Source organism: Staurois parvus, unplaced genomic scaffold (genome assembly GCF_062004578.1).
Source record: "Staurois parvus isolate SC_StPar_1 unplaced genomic scaffold, SC_StPar_1.0 ptg000025l, whole genome shotgun sequence".
In the NCBI taxonomy this organism is placed as follows: Eukaryota; Metazoa; Chordata; class Amphibia; order Anura; family Ranidae; genus Staurois; species Staurois parvus.
Window position 1 is genome coordinate 27230259 of NW_028317821.1, and position 15429 is coordinate 27245687.

General features: G+C 41.0%; 1 protein-coding gene across 7 annotated transcripts in view; it reads right to left on the bottom strand.

Annotated features, from left to right (window-relative positions):
* ATP2B1 (ATPase plasma membrane Ca2+ transporting 1) overlaps window positions 1-15429 on the bottom strand; it is a 275992-nt gene that overhangs the window by 94591 nt on the left and 165972 nt on the right. For all 7 annotated transcript variants that reach the window (XM_089652527.1, XM_089652518.1, XM_089652537.1 and 4 more), the window contains 2 exons: window positions 14577-14615; window positions 10066-10221 (listed from right to left, as the gene is read on the bottom strand). In XM_089652527.1, coding sequence (XP_089508653.1) covers window positions 10066-10221; window positions 14577-14615 — 195 coding nt within the window. The remainder of the gene's footprint in view (window positions 1-10065; window positions 10222-14576; window positions 14616-15429) is intronic.

Genomic DNA, 15429 nt, shown 5'->3' on the forward strand with positions numbered 1-15429 from the left:
ATATGAACTTGTGAATTTACACAAAGAAATTCCATGCCTTGAGGCTCAGGAACAGGTGAATCCCATTGTCTCGAGAACTGGAGATTAGAGACAAACCCCCGAAGGAGAAATCACCCAAGCCTGACAGGAAGGAGGGAAACCCCGAAAGGCTGTCCACCCCAGGGGAGTACCCAGCCCCACACTGTCTGGGGAGGGAAGGGAGGAGGCAGTTCTACTTCCCAATACAGCTGGTTCGTGTGGGTAGAGCTTCAGTGACAAATCCTCCTCTCCACCTAAGTGGGGGGTACTGTTGGCCGGGGTAGCACTGTGACAAACTACAGGCATCCGGTCATGCATGTCCCCATGAGACATTTACCTCGCTCGCTGCCCCAGTCCAGGATGGGGAATAATTGCACTTGTCAGACTGGGGTGATCACTGGAATTATATTATCCAGCTCATCGCCCAGCCCAACTGTTGATAGAAGATCTCAGCAAAAAGAAATCCCAGGAAGAAAGGAGAAAAAAAAAAAAAAAAAAAAAAAAGCTATAGGACCACAAGTCCCAGCCTAAAATACACAACTATACTCCTGAAAACACTAGACAGAATGACTGGAGGCCTATAGCAGAGAGGGGGCTTTATACCCAGAGAGGACTGCACATAGGAGGTGCCAACTCTTTTCTGCCAAGTGTCCTACTCCTGTGGGGCTATAAAACCCTGTGTCTGTCAATGAACATAAGGGAAATCTTAGATTGTTGGAATTTTGGTATACAAGCAACAATGCTTGCTTGTTACTGCATAATACACTATGTTGAAACTATAAGGCCCGGAATATAAATACAGTGGTTGTCTTTTTGTGATCAGAAAAACTTTGTAAAAAAAAGGATTACTAAACACTAGTCTTAATTGTATATCTATTGTACATAGCAAGATTGGTTGAAATATCCTATCCCAAACGTTAAACCATTTCATCATTGCAAAATGCTTGTGAGAGCTTGCGTTTGTGATTCAGTTATCAAGAATGGGATTCTGCTTAACTGATGATGCAGATCTGCACTTATCTCACACACATTTTTTTTAATACTGTTAAAACACAACTTAAAAAAACTTTGTTTCTGACGAACAGCTAAATCCAATATAGTACATATGACAGGTGGTTTTAACTGTAAAAAGGATTGGTATATCTGACCATCTAGTCCTGAGATTTACACTGCTATGTCACAGCACAGTCAGTGTAGGAGACAGGATCAGTATTATTTCTAAGACAAGGGGAACATCCAAAAGCAGTCCAGCTAAGGAACGGACTACATAGCAATAAAAACGCTAACAAGCAATCTAAATTCAAGGCTAAAATATACTGCCTGCCTTGACAAATACATTGGATAGTGGAATAGAATGAAAGCTATCTCTAAGTGAGGGATAAAATGGTTCATGCAAGTCTAAACGTACACTCCTGGACTATCCTAGGCATACAATCAAAGCAGGAATTCATTTCTAATAACTTGAAACCCTTTACCGAATGTCAAGAAACATATCACATTTCAGACCAAGACCTGCACAAATGCATCCAAACTGCACACTTACTGCTACATACAGTCATGGCCGAAATTGTTGGCACCCTTGATATTTCTCCAGGAAATCATGTATTTCTCACGAAACGTATTGCATTAACACATGTTTTGCTATACACATGTTTATTCCCTTTGTGTGTATTGGGACAAAACAAAAAAAGGGAGGAAAGAAAGCAAATTCGACATAATGTCACACAAACCTCCAAAAATGGGCTGGACAAAAGTATTGGCACCCTTTCACAACTGCGGATAAATAAGAATGTTACAAGCATGTGATGCTCCTGTAAACTCACCTGGGGCAAGTAACAGGTGTGGGCAATATAGAAATCACACCTGAAAGCAGATAAAAAGGAGAGACGTTCACTTAACCTTTGCATTGTGTGTCTGTCTGTGCCACACTAAGCATGGACAACAGAAAGAGGAGACGAGAACTGTCTGAGGACCTGAGAACCAAAATTGTGGCAAAATATCAACAATCTCAAGGTTACAAGTCCATCTCCAGAGAACTAGATTTGCCTTTGTCCACAGTGCGCAACATTATCAAGAAGTTTGCAACCCATGGCACTGTAGCTAATCTCCCTGGTCGTGGACGGATGAGGAAAATTGATGAAAGATTGCAACGCAGAATAGTCCGGATGGTGGATAAGCAGCCCCAAACATGTTCCAAAGACATTCAAGCTGTCCTGCAGGCTCAGGGAGCATCAGTGTCAGCGCGAACTATCCGTCGACATTTAAATGAAATGAAACGCTATGGCAGGAGACCCAGGAGGACCCCACTGCTGACACAGAGACATAAAAAAGCAAGACTACAGTTTGCCAAAATGTACTTGAGTAAGCCAAAAGCCTTCTGGGAAAACGTCTTGTGGACAGATGAGACCAAGATAGAGCTTTTCGGTAAAGCACATCATTCTACTGTTTACCGAAAACGGAATGAGGCCTACAAAGAACAAAACACAGTACCTACGGTAAAATATGGTGGAGGTTCAATGATGTTTTGGGGTTGTTTTGCTGCCTCTGGCACTGGGTGCCTTGACTGTGTGCAAGGCATCATGAAATCTGAGGATTACCAAAGGATTTTGGGTCGCACTGTAGGGCCCAGTGTCAGAAAGCTGGGTTTGCGTCCAAGATCCTGGGTCTTCCAGCAGGACAATGACCCCAAACATACGTCAAAAAGCACTCAGAAATGGATGGCAAAGAAGCGCTGGAGAGTTCTGAAGTGGCCAGCAATGAGCCCAGATCTAAATCCCATTGAACACCTGTGGAGAGATCTTAAAATTGCTGTTGGGAAAAGGTGTCCTTCCAATAAGAGAGACCTGGAGCTGTTTGCAAAGGAAGAGTGGTCCAAAATTCCGGGTGAGAGGTGTCAGAAGCTTATTGATGGTTATAGGAAGCGACTGATTTCAGTTATGTTTTCCAAAGGGTGTGCAACCAAATATTAAGTTAAGGGTGCCAATACTTTTGTCCAGCCCATTTTTGGGGTTTTGTGTGACATTATGTCATATTTGCTTTTCTGCCTCTGTTTTATATTTGTTCCAATACATACAAAGGGAATAAACATGTGTATAGCAAAACATGTGTTAATGCAATACCTTTTTTGTGTGAAATACTTGATTTTCAGGAAAAATATCAAGGGTGCCAACAATTTCGGCCATGACTGTAACTGCCAACAGGACAGGACGCTACATCATTTTCTAGAACCCTCCACATTACATCCCAAGGGGTTTCTTATTTCTATAACACAATGCAAACAATTCTATTATGCTAAATTCTGTATGTCCCCAACATGCTGTCTGACATATTTCCATCTTTTTTCGTCTGGCTAATGTTATACTCTGAACCAAAGCCAATATCACTGCAATGTTTACCCATGTTGAAAATAATCAAGACTAATTGAAATGTTAAAATGCTAACAAGCCTTCCAACAACAGCCTAAAAACTGGGGTAGTTTGCAGCTTCAGAGCTGCCTGAGGAACTTTATGTCTAAAGTTGGCATCAGAAGAGGCCTGAACATCTATATGAAAAAAACAAACAAAAAAAACTTAGGAACGCATGAACAGAAGGCAGCCACAAAAATCTAATAAAGAAATGCTGAATTCTTAGGCCCAAGAGACTCTGACCTAGGTGTTGTGCACCTGGCAGAAAAAGATAGAACCTTGGTAACAAGCTGCCTAAGCCACTAAGCAATAGAAGAACAAGTGGCAGGCGTTACCTTACAGGGAACTGAAGGAATAAAAGGGGGTAAATCCATTGGAAAAGAAGCCATAACAGGGAGAACGCTCAACAAAGATCCCACAACAATATAGGCACTATTATTCTGAGAGTCATCAGCGCAAGGTTAAGAGATGGACAAAGAATGTCCTGGTTAGGGTAAACAGGGAGAACAACCTTAGGCCTGATTAAGACCCTATCATTGTATAGCAGCAAAAAAGATTCTTTAAAAGATAAAGTTGCTAACTCAGAAACTCACCTTGCAGAGGTAGTAGCAACAAGGAAAACTAGGTTGTGGGTGAGAGGAGAGAAGTTCAAAAGGGTGACTTTGTAAAGCGGTATTAAACCCAAAAATATCATATTGCAGTTTACCAATTCTTACGTGAGATGGCTGCATTTGTTATCTTTTTAGGCTTGCTTTCTTCTATTTTCATTAGGTGATCGGACCAATAAGTCAGATTTTCAACAGAAAAATCTCCCTTACAGATGTATCAGTTACAGGGATAAAACAAACCATTTACCACTGACAGGGGTGCTTACAATGATCAGCTTTTATGTAAAACCTTTTTTCCAAAAAAAAAAAAAATGGTTGCTGTAACTGCTTATGGTGCTTTATAAGTACCTGTAGTAAGAGTGAGCTGGAGTTTGGCTTCAGTTTGTTTGTCTAAATCTGCTAAGTACATCCTACACCCTCCCCCTCCTCCAGATTGACTATGCTGCTGTTCAATTTATTTGTATTTTATTTTTTAAACAACATTTCATACCTACTTGCTCCATGCAATGGTTTTGCACAGAGAAAGCCATGATCCTCCTTTTCTGGGGTAGTGATGGTTCAGAAGGTGCCCTGTGACTCCCAAACACAGTTGGACAGCCCACTCCCCCTTGGCAAACCAAACCTGCCCTTAATTTATCCACTGCTATATATGCTCCTACTTGGGGGACTCAAAAATATAGAGTTAGGACTGCAGTATACAGAGGAGCCTTGATGTGGGCACTGTGGCCTCCACATATACAGTTAGTTCCATATATATATATATATATATATATATATATATATATATATATATATATATATATATATATATATATATATTTGGACACAGGCACAGTTTTAGTTTTTTTTTTTTTTTAGAGTAGCTATCCCCCCTTTTTCAAGGGACCATAAGTAATTTAACAAATGAATATAATCATATATAAAATGATCATTTGTAATATTTTGTTGAGAATCCTTTACTGGCAATGACTGCCTGAAGTCTGGAACCCATGGACATTACCAAAGACTGGGTTTCCTCCTTTCTGTTGCTTTGCCAAGCTCTAACTACAGCCAGTTTTGTTTGTGGGTCTTTCTGCCTTTAGTTATGCCTTCAGCAAGTGAAATGCATGCTCAATTGGGTTGAGATCAGGTGATTGACTCGGCCATTGCAGAATATTCCACTTCTATTCCTTCAAAAACTCCTGGGTTGCTTTTGCAGTGTGTTTTGGATCATTGTCCATCTATACAGTGAGGAGCCGTCCAATCAACTTTGCTGCATTTGTCTGAATCTGGGCTGACAGTATCTCTAAACACTGTAGAATTCATCCGGCTGCTTCTGTCTTCTGTCACATGATCAATAAACACCAATGACCCAGTGCCACTCGAGGCTATGCATACCCATGCCATCACACTGCCTCCACCATGTTTTACAGATGATGATGTGTGCTTTGGATCATGAGCTGTTCCAAGTCTTCTCCACACTTCTTCCCGTCACTCTGGTACGGATTAATCTTAGTTTCATCTGTCCAAAGAATGCTTTTCCAGAACTGGTCTAGTTTTTTGGGGTTTTTTTTTTTGTTAGAAAAGCCAGATTAGACTTTGCCGAAAAAAATCTATTTTTTTCTATTTTTCAGGCTTATGAATGGTTTGCATCTTGTGGTGAACCCTCTGTATTTGCTCTTGTGAAGTCTTCTCTTGATTTTAGACTTTGGCAAAGAAACGCCAACCTCCTGGAGAGTGTCCGTCACTTGTCTGGATGTTGTGAATGAGTTTTTCTTTACCTCAGAAAGGATCCTGCAATCATCCACCACTGTTGTCTTACGTGGACATCCATGCCTTTTTATGTTGCTGAGCTCACCAGTGCGTTCTTCTTTCCTCAGAATGTACCAAACTGTTGATTTGGCCACTCCTAATGTTGCTGCTAGCTCTCTGATGGATTTGTTTCATTTTTTAAGCCTTACAATGGCGTGTTTCACTTGCATGGACAGCTCCTTTGAACACATGATGTAGGTTCACAGCAATAGATTCCAAATGCAAATACTTAGAATAAACTCCAGACCTTTTACCTGCTTAATTGATGAAGAAATGACGACGTAGCCCACACCTGGCCATGAAACCGCTTTTGGTTCAATTGTCCAATTACTTTTGGTCCCTTGAAAAAGGGGGGATGGCTACTCTTAAGAGCTGTAATTCCTAAACCCTTCCTCCAAATTGGATGTACATACCTTCAAATTAAATCTGAGTGTGCACACTTTCAGCCCATATCCATTATATAACTATAGCTTGAATATGTTTTGGTAAATACCTGAAAAAAACTAAAATTGTGCCTGTGTCCAAATATATATGGACCTAACAGTAATTGCAAATGTATGCCCAATGAAACCCTCTGTTTTTAACACAAATTTACACAGGGTTAATGTGGTTTAATTGCAGGCTAGCTGGCAAGTGTGCTGGGAAATGTTGTGATGTGTGTTGCCCTTACATGTGCACCTTACTGCAAAGGCTAGTTATAAATTGGGGTGGCTTCCATCTTTTTGTAATGTCTCTTGCATCTGCCTGGGGACCATCCTTAGGCTAAATAAGAGTGTGCTTGGAAAAGTAAATACATATCTAATGGGACTCTCAGCATTACTCTAAGAATCTGCTGTCTTCTTACATAAACAGGAAAGTGCTCCTATTTTCTGAATTTCTAGCAAATGTTTGTGCCCACAAGAAAATTACACCTCTTGAATCCTGTGGAAGGAATTTCGTGTTTACAAAACCTCAACAAAATATTTAAAAAAAAAAAAAAAAAACAAAAAAAAAAAAAACAAACTTATGAACCAGATTTCTTAAGCTAAAAAAAACCAAAAAACAAAAACACTTTCTGCACTACAACTATACTAGTATTCAAGCCCTAAACATCCTTATTTCCTCTTTTGCAACTTCTTTTATTATAGGTTTTAATTGCCTTAACTTGGTAGTTTAATCTGCAGTTTATTAGGCTAAAGCTGGTCATAGAAGTCACTTTTTTTTCCCCAACTGGCTGGTCGAATGAAAAAAGTGACCTGATTACCCCATCCAGACATTTGAGGCGCATAAAGGAATCTTCCCCGCTGTGCCTGTATTCTGACAGCAGGAACACTTCCCTGCCATAAGAGTACACAGATCAGCACTGTGGTCTATAACCCACAATACTGATCGAGCAGACATTTTCCAACAGGGCAGCTGTACAGAAGTCAATTAGCAGATTGGATTTTGGTCAATCACAGTGGCCATACATGGATCGAAATTTATCCAGTCCCTGCTGAATGGGCCGAATTTTGATCCACGTATGGCCAGCTTAACTTTACTTTTCTTCCTTAGAGAATGACTTAAATATCTAGTTGGTCTACCTAGAAGTCTGCCGCTGTTACTCTAAATTAGGAAAAAATACTTTACTTAAGTCATTGAGCAGAGACTGGACACACTACAAAGGCATCTTGGACCACATCCATGAATCAATGCAGCATATATCATCTGATATATTTCCATCCTCAAAAGACAAACAGGGAAATGCACTTTAACAGTGGTCCTTTCAACTAAGGGTCAAGATTATGTTACCGTAATGTAACTGTAGAAAAAGCAACATATTCCATACACGCAACAGCAATATATAGCAAGACCAAAATGCAGTAGTAGAAAATGCAGCTCTGCAATATCCAAGAAAACGTAGACAGCTACCAGATAATATACACACACACACACAGAGGAAAGCATCATATGAAAGCTCGACTCCAGCACCTGATAATTCAGTTACTGCCTGCACTGCCAAAGTTCCTAAACATGCTGGATTAAGTCCTGCCTTCCTAGAATAGTCTTATGTATTGAACCCTGAAGAAGAGCAATGCTGTTTGACAAGCCATCTATGCACTAAAGAGGTAGTAAATACTGCTGGTACACTTGTACCTACAGGTAAGCTTATAATGAAGCTTACCTGTGGGTACAAGGAATAAACGTGGACCGTTTAAGAGATATTCTCTGTTACTTCAGCTGGTGACATCATTGTCATGTGCTTCATGGACTGTGCAGCAGGAGTGAAGTCATCAGGGCTCAGCCATTCAAACAGCTGAAGCCAGTGAACCCGGAAGGAAGACCAAGTGAACATGGAAGCCCTTTCAGAAGTGACAGGACACCGTTTGAGGGCTTTGTTTTAAGTATTTCATAATGTGCTAGTATGTGAGGAATAGTAGCACATTATGCTATTATCTTGCAGGAGGAAATTCTTTTTTGAAATGTTTACTATCACTTTAAATTGACAATAAGTGACCAATGTTTGGCTTCCCTAGCAGAACTGCCAATAGGACTGTGTTCAATCTTGTGCACCTTCATCTCCACATCCAAAGAGCGATGAAGTGACAAAGGGAAATCACAAAGTGACAAAGTTTATAAATATTTCCAAATATAAAGCCCTATAAAAAGTATGTGTGGGGGGGGGGGGGGGGAGAAACTCTGCAAGCATTGCTACTAGCACAAATGTTCTGAAAATCTTTAGCAATACATTGTGGGGTGCACAACATAATACTTTCATCCACTTCTGCATTTCCAAGTACTGGAATATGGCTATATTATTTTTTAGGTGTTTTTTGTTAATAAAATGCCAAAAATTAATTGCAAATATAGGAAGTTCCAGCTCAAATGCAGCTAATCCCTTAACTGATCATACCCGAATGTGACAGAAAAATCACTGAAAAACAGTCATCACTGTATACCACACTTTGGGCCTGTAAAGCTAGTCTTCATTTGGAATCTCTCCCCTCCAATACTCTACCCCACATACTCCCTTCTGGTTGAACACTTTCCTTTCCCACTTTGCTACAATTCCTGACCTGACAGCCTGGGCCAAATATAAAATAAAAACATTGGAACACATCTTTGGACAATTGTTAACTCCCCTTCGCAATTCTCCAATACAAATTTAATTTGCCCTCACATTATTACTATAGATACCTTCAGGAGTCGATTTCCAGGCCAACAAGTAACTCTTGAGAGTTAGAGGCTATTCTTCCTGGGCCAGATTTGGAGAAACCTATATATCGGCACTGTACCAATACCGCTTAGTGGAGGCAAGAGTTATCGACTCTACAACAGAAATGGTGGCTAGATATCCCTAGTCTGGATCGTGAAGACTGGTCTGAGAAATGGGATTCTCCTTTTTCTCCACTAGTAGCCACATTAATACATTATAAAATTTTGCACCAGGCTTATTTCACCCCACACCGGCTACACAAGATGAAGCCCTCACTCCCTTCAGCCTGTTGGTGCTGCTCACATCAAACCAGTGAATTTTTTCATATTTTCTGGTCCTACCCTGCTATTCAGCTGTATTGGCAAAAGGTGCTACAAATTATTGGAATTATTGGAAATACTGCACAAATTATAGTAACCCTTGAGCCAAAATACTGTCTGCTGATCCTGGTAGAACCATTGGCTCACACAGTGGCAAACAGTACCCTCTTGAATCTTCTGTTATTTTATGCCCATAAAGCGATGACAATGTGCTGAAGCAAGTCTCTCTTCCCACGATAAGTTTCTGGATGCATTTGGTAAATTCCAACCTGTCACTGTACCAAACCACCTCCACTAATAGAGGGTGCCCTCGTAAGTTTCAAAAGATATGGTCTTGCTGGCTAAACAAAGCCTTTACTGCCACCATAGTGGAAGATAAAGTGGCCTATAAGTGTATGTATTAATTTGCGCTTCTAATTCTAAATGTCCCCTTATTCTTTCTGAATTCAACTGTAATTGCTTAAGCCTTGCATGCCAAGTGACTTAGTTTCAGTTTGATTTTATTGGCCCAACATAAGAAAACACAGATTTCTATTGAAAAAAAAAAAAAGTCATCATAGCTGTTAACGGTAAAGGACCCATACCACCATACATAATACATCCTTAAGATACATTTACAAATTAGGTCAGTCGCTCAACGAACGCAGTCTTAAGCTTTTAAACAAGATTGGTGGTAGAAAAAAAAAAATCAAAATGTATTACTTTAGTGGGAAAACTCAATGTTACATGGAAATTTGTAATATACATACCAGCTTTCCCGATCTGCACTGCCAATTTAGTAAGTTTGCCTTGCAAAACAGACTTTTCTTTCTTTGGCAAATTGGTTTTCTTTTTGTCTTCTCCATCTCCACCATCTTCACTCTTAAGGGGCTGCATTTCCATGGCTGCACCATCCTGAGCTTTTGCTGCAGATACAACAACAATAATAATAAACCTATATCCGCTGAATTAGATAGCAGTGCTCAACTTTTTACGTCTGGTTTCCAAAGTGTCCAACTATAAATATATAATATGAATATTTTTTTCCAGATGCAACTCAACAGATAATACTGCGTTACCCAGAGTTTTGGTACACTATGATGCATGCGAGTCTGGGGTGTGGTTCCAAAGTGCATTGGCAATGCAAAGATGTCAACCATCCCAATTTATAACTACACTACTCAAAAAAATTTAAGGAATAGGAGTAAAGCATCAAGTCAATTAAACTCCTGGGATATTGATCTGATCAGTTAAGTAGTAGAGGGGGTTGTTAATCAGTTTCAGCTGCTTTGGTGTTAATGAAATTAACAGGTGCACTAGATGGGCAACAATGAGACAAATAGTTTTTACAGGTGGAGGCCATCAACATTTTTTTCCCTACTCCTCTTTTCTGACCGTTTTTCACCAGTTTTGCATTTGACTAGGGTCAGAGTCACTACTGGTAGCATGAGACGATACCTGGACCCTACAATGGTTGCACAAGAAGTCCACCTCCTCCAGGATGACAAATCAATATGTGGCCAGGAGGTTTTCTATGTCTACCAGCACAGTCTCAAGAGCATGGAGGAGATTCCAGGAAACAGGCAGCTACTCTAGGAGAGCTGGACAGGGCCGTAGAAAGTCCTTAACCCATCAGCAGGACCGGTATCTGCTCCTTTGTGCAAGGAGGAACAGGATGAGCACTGCCAGAGCCCTACAAAATGACTTCCAGCAGGCCACTGGTGTGAATGTCTCTGACCAAACAATCAGAAACATACTTCATGAGGGCGGCCTGAAGTTCTCTAGTGGGTCCTGTGCTCACTACACAGCACCATAGCACTCGATTGGCATATGCCATTTAACATCAAAATTGGCAGGTTCGCCACTGGTACCTGATGCTTTTCAGATGAGAGCAGGTTCACCCTGAGCACATGTGAAGAACTGGAAAGGGTCTGGAGAAGCCATTCAGAATGTTATACTGCCTTGTAACATCGTTCAGCATGACCGTTTTGGTGGTGGGTAAGTGATGGTCTGGGGAGGCATATCCATGGAGGGATGCACAGATCTCTACAGGCTAGACAAAGGCACCCTGACTGCCATTAGGTATCGGGATGAAATCCTTGGACCCACTGACAGACGCTGGTGCAGTGGGTCCTGGGTTCCTCCTGGTGCACGACAATGCACGGCTTCATGTGGCGAGAGTATGCAGGCAGTTACTGGAGAATGAAGGAACTGATACCATTGAATGGCCCCCACGCTAGCCTAACCTAAATTCAATAAAACACCTCTGGGATATCATGTTTCGGTCCATCCGACACCACCAGGTTGCGCCTCAGACTGTCCAGGATTTCAGTGATGCCCTGGTCCAGATCTGGGAGGAAATACCCCAGGACACCATCCACTGTCTCATTAGGAGCATGCCCTGATGTTTTCAGGCATGCATACAAGCATGTGGGGACCAAACTACTAAGCACCATTTTGAGTTGCTGCAATGAAATTTCAGCAAAATGGACTAGCCTGCTGTATCATTTTTTTCACTTTGATTTTCAGGGTGTCTTCAAATTCAGTCCCGAGTAGGTTGATAATTTTCATTTCTATCATCCGATGGAGCATATTTACATTCCTAAAACATTACCCAGTCCATATCAGTATAGCTATCCAGCTGGATATTTTTCCCCATTGAGATCTGATGTATTTTCAAAGTGTTCCTTTAATTTTTTTTGAACAGTAGTATTTGAAGTAAGGTGCACAAGAAAGGGCCTTGCACATCACAAAAAGAAAACCTCCCAGCACATATACCTGCTTGCCTGAAGAGAAAAGAAAATTGACCCTGTCTAACAATTCATGATAAAAACAGAGTGTTTATTTGCACACATTTGCAAATATATGTGAAGCCACACTGCCTTGTGAAGGCTCTTCTGTATAGTGCAGCCCTAACTCATTTTTGAGAGTCTCCAAATTGGGGTATATTTAGCAGTGGATAAAATTAGGGACAAAGGCTAGTTATACATTGGGGTAGTTCCCATCTTTGTATAGCTTGTTCGCTCGATCTGGCAAGGGGACAACATTGGGCATCTTCAGCTGCCATTGTTTTCTTGCTGGGCTTCCAATGTACCCTTGCGCCTTTGAGTAGTGTAGCCACTGCTATAAATGCTCCAACTTGGGAGACTCAAAAATATGAGTTAGGACCGCACTACCCTGAGGAGTCTTGGTGAGGTGGTGCAGCTATCCCATATACTTGCAAATGTGTGACAAAATCCTTTGTTTTTAACCTCCCTAGTGGTCCGATTATGTCCATAATTCTGTGCTCGAAGCGGTACATTTTTTTGCATGGAAATATGTATTTTTTTATTGTAGGCCTGTAATTCTTAGGAATAACTCACTGAAATCTGTCCGAACAAGAGTCTAGTAAATATCCCGGGTTTGTTAAAATTTAAAACACGGAATCATAAATTATAATTTAATAAATAATCAAAAATAATATAATAAATTTAATTCAATAATATAATCAAACCAAAAACACTGAAATTTGAAATATAGCGCCAAGTTCGCACATCGCTGAGCAAAGTCGCAAAATCGTTTTCAGTGTCTGATGACGAATTTCCCCACGAATCATTATCACTCAATTCTGCAAGTGGTTCTGATTTACTATCGCTGTTCTCTAGCTTTTGACCTAAAGGGATGCTTTTTGGACGCATCGGACATTTCTCAGTTTCCAGGCAGGGCACAGGACAAAGCACTAGGGACAAAATGTATGTGAAATTGTTTGATACAGTATTGTTTTACTATGTGATCTTAGTGTATTTAGTGAGTTTCACTTTTTGTCATTTTCAAATTTCCCGCCGTTCCGTCCCCGTATGTCCCAATGCTCACAGGGGACGAAACCCAGATGACAGATGCCGGCATCCGCCGGAGGACAATTCCGGGGACACTGCAGGAGGGACATTGCAGGAGCGCAGGACAAGGTAAGTGAAGAACAGATCTCGGAGCAGCGCCGCATGGTATGCCCGAGTGTAGCTCGGGGTTACCGCTTGTGGTACTGAAACTTTACCCCGAGCTACACTCGGGAATACCGCCAGGGAGGCTACCAAACTGTTAGGGTAAATCGGTCTCTTTTTCTCTTGCAGGCTAGCTGGTAAGTGTGCTAGAAATGGTTTTTTGTGATGTCCAAAGTGCTTTGGGGTGCAACTGAACAATGGCACTACAATGTACTAAGAGGTCTAATGTGAGCTACTGTACTTGCGTTACCACAATGCATTGGTGTGAAGAAGCCCTAAAAGGAAGAAAGGCAAGTCTTCACCAAGGTACAGAGCACTGGGAGGACTGCTATTCTTTATAGCAGTTCCAAATGTTAAGATATGGGAATGAAAAATTAGCTCACCTGTGGAATTTTGTTAAAGCTGTACAGTAGTTATCTAATGTGCAGTTTTTTCTATTGAATTCAAACAGAACAAAATTTGTTTTTAATGAACACCTGCATTACGCAACTCAAAGCAGATGCCTATTTACAGTGGTTGTAAAGGCTGAAGGTTTTTTACCTTCATGCATTCTATGCATGACAGTAAAAAAGCTTCTATGTTCAGCATCCTCCCAGCACCCCCTAAATCTAGGTTCACACCTAAGGGTTTTCCACAGTGTTTTGCCTTTTGCACGAACGCACTACAGTCCATTTAACATGATTTCCTATGGGACACGTTAACATCTCTGCATTTTCACCCGATGCGTTTTTTAGAAAGGGTCAGGAATTTTTTTTTTTTTTTTTTTTAACGCAAAAAGTCACGTTTTTGGTTCTATTTACTTCAATGGAAATGCTGCAGAAAGGTATGTAGTGCACTTTTGCTGTGTTTTAATCTGTCTAGCAACAAGCAGAAAAATAAAAGCAAAAATGCATCAAAAATGTGGCAAAAACAAATAAATCGCAAAAAGCACTGCAGAAAACGGATCAAACGCAGACTGCATAGATGTAAACTTAGCCTAATACTCACCTAAGCCCCCTCTCGATCCAGCGATGTATACTGGGAGTCTCGGCTATCCCAGGAGTCCCTCTCCTCATTGGCTGAGACAGCAGTGGAAAGCTCCCGTCACTCACAGCCAGCGAGCCAATGAGGAAAGAGGGAGCGGGGCCGAGTGAATGGACACACAAAGCACCAGCACAGGCGCACGCCTGCCTGGGTGCCCCCACAGCATGCTGCTTGCTACGGAGGCCCCGAGAAGAATATCAGGGCTGCTCTGTGCAAAACCATTAATAAAATAAATGATGCCTTTAGTATCACTTTGAAGCAGTGTTAAAAAGGATAATTACCTTTGTTTCGATTTTCGACTGTGCCATCTTGTTTTTTGCCTGAAAATAAACATGCATGAGTTTAGTTTACCATATAACTTGGTTAAGATACAGATAACATATGAAAAGTAATGCAATTATGTAAAGGACCTCCGTTCAGGACAAAAATGTTGTAGCATGGCAAATATTCCTTCAGTAACCATATATACAATTGATGCCAAAGTCCAGTTGTTGGTAAAACCATAAATGATAAATGGCAAAAAAAATGTGCATTTATTATTTTTGTCTGTAAGAGCCTGGAAAGCATTGCACCAGCGATCAGTAGATTGCTGATGCCATGCAGGTCTCCTGCAGACCTATCAGAATATCTGCTTGCCGTATGGGATGTATGAGCAAATAGATATTTTAACAGGAGGCTTCAATGAACTACGACGCTGCTAAGATTGCGGGGACTTGTAGGCACTCATTCACAGAACTCTGTGAATGAGTGATGCAGCTGTGGGAGCGGAGCCCTGAACAGCCACGCCATTTTCAAATCTAACAGATAGTACGGGAAAACTTCTCCCCGTACAGTCAGAGGAAGGGAGGGGGCGGTGGGCGCGGCTGCAGCTATGGGAACATGTTAAATGGGTGAAACATGTAACATGTTTCCAAAGGTGAACTTATCCTTTAAAATTAAAAACAATGGGTGCAGCACCAACATAATTCTATTTAAAGTTTATTTTTCAAACTGTTACATCCGGAGCCAGAGCAATAGGAATTAACCAAAAGACAGCACAGCAGACACCTTTTCGTTTTCAGCTTCCTTTGTCTGGGTCAAGTAGCCAAATAGCTTCTTTGAGATTTAAAGTGGAACTTTGTCCACTAATTAATG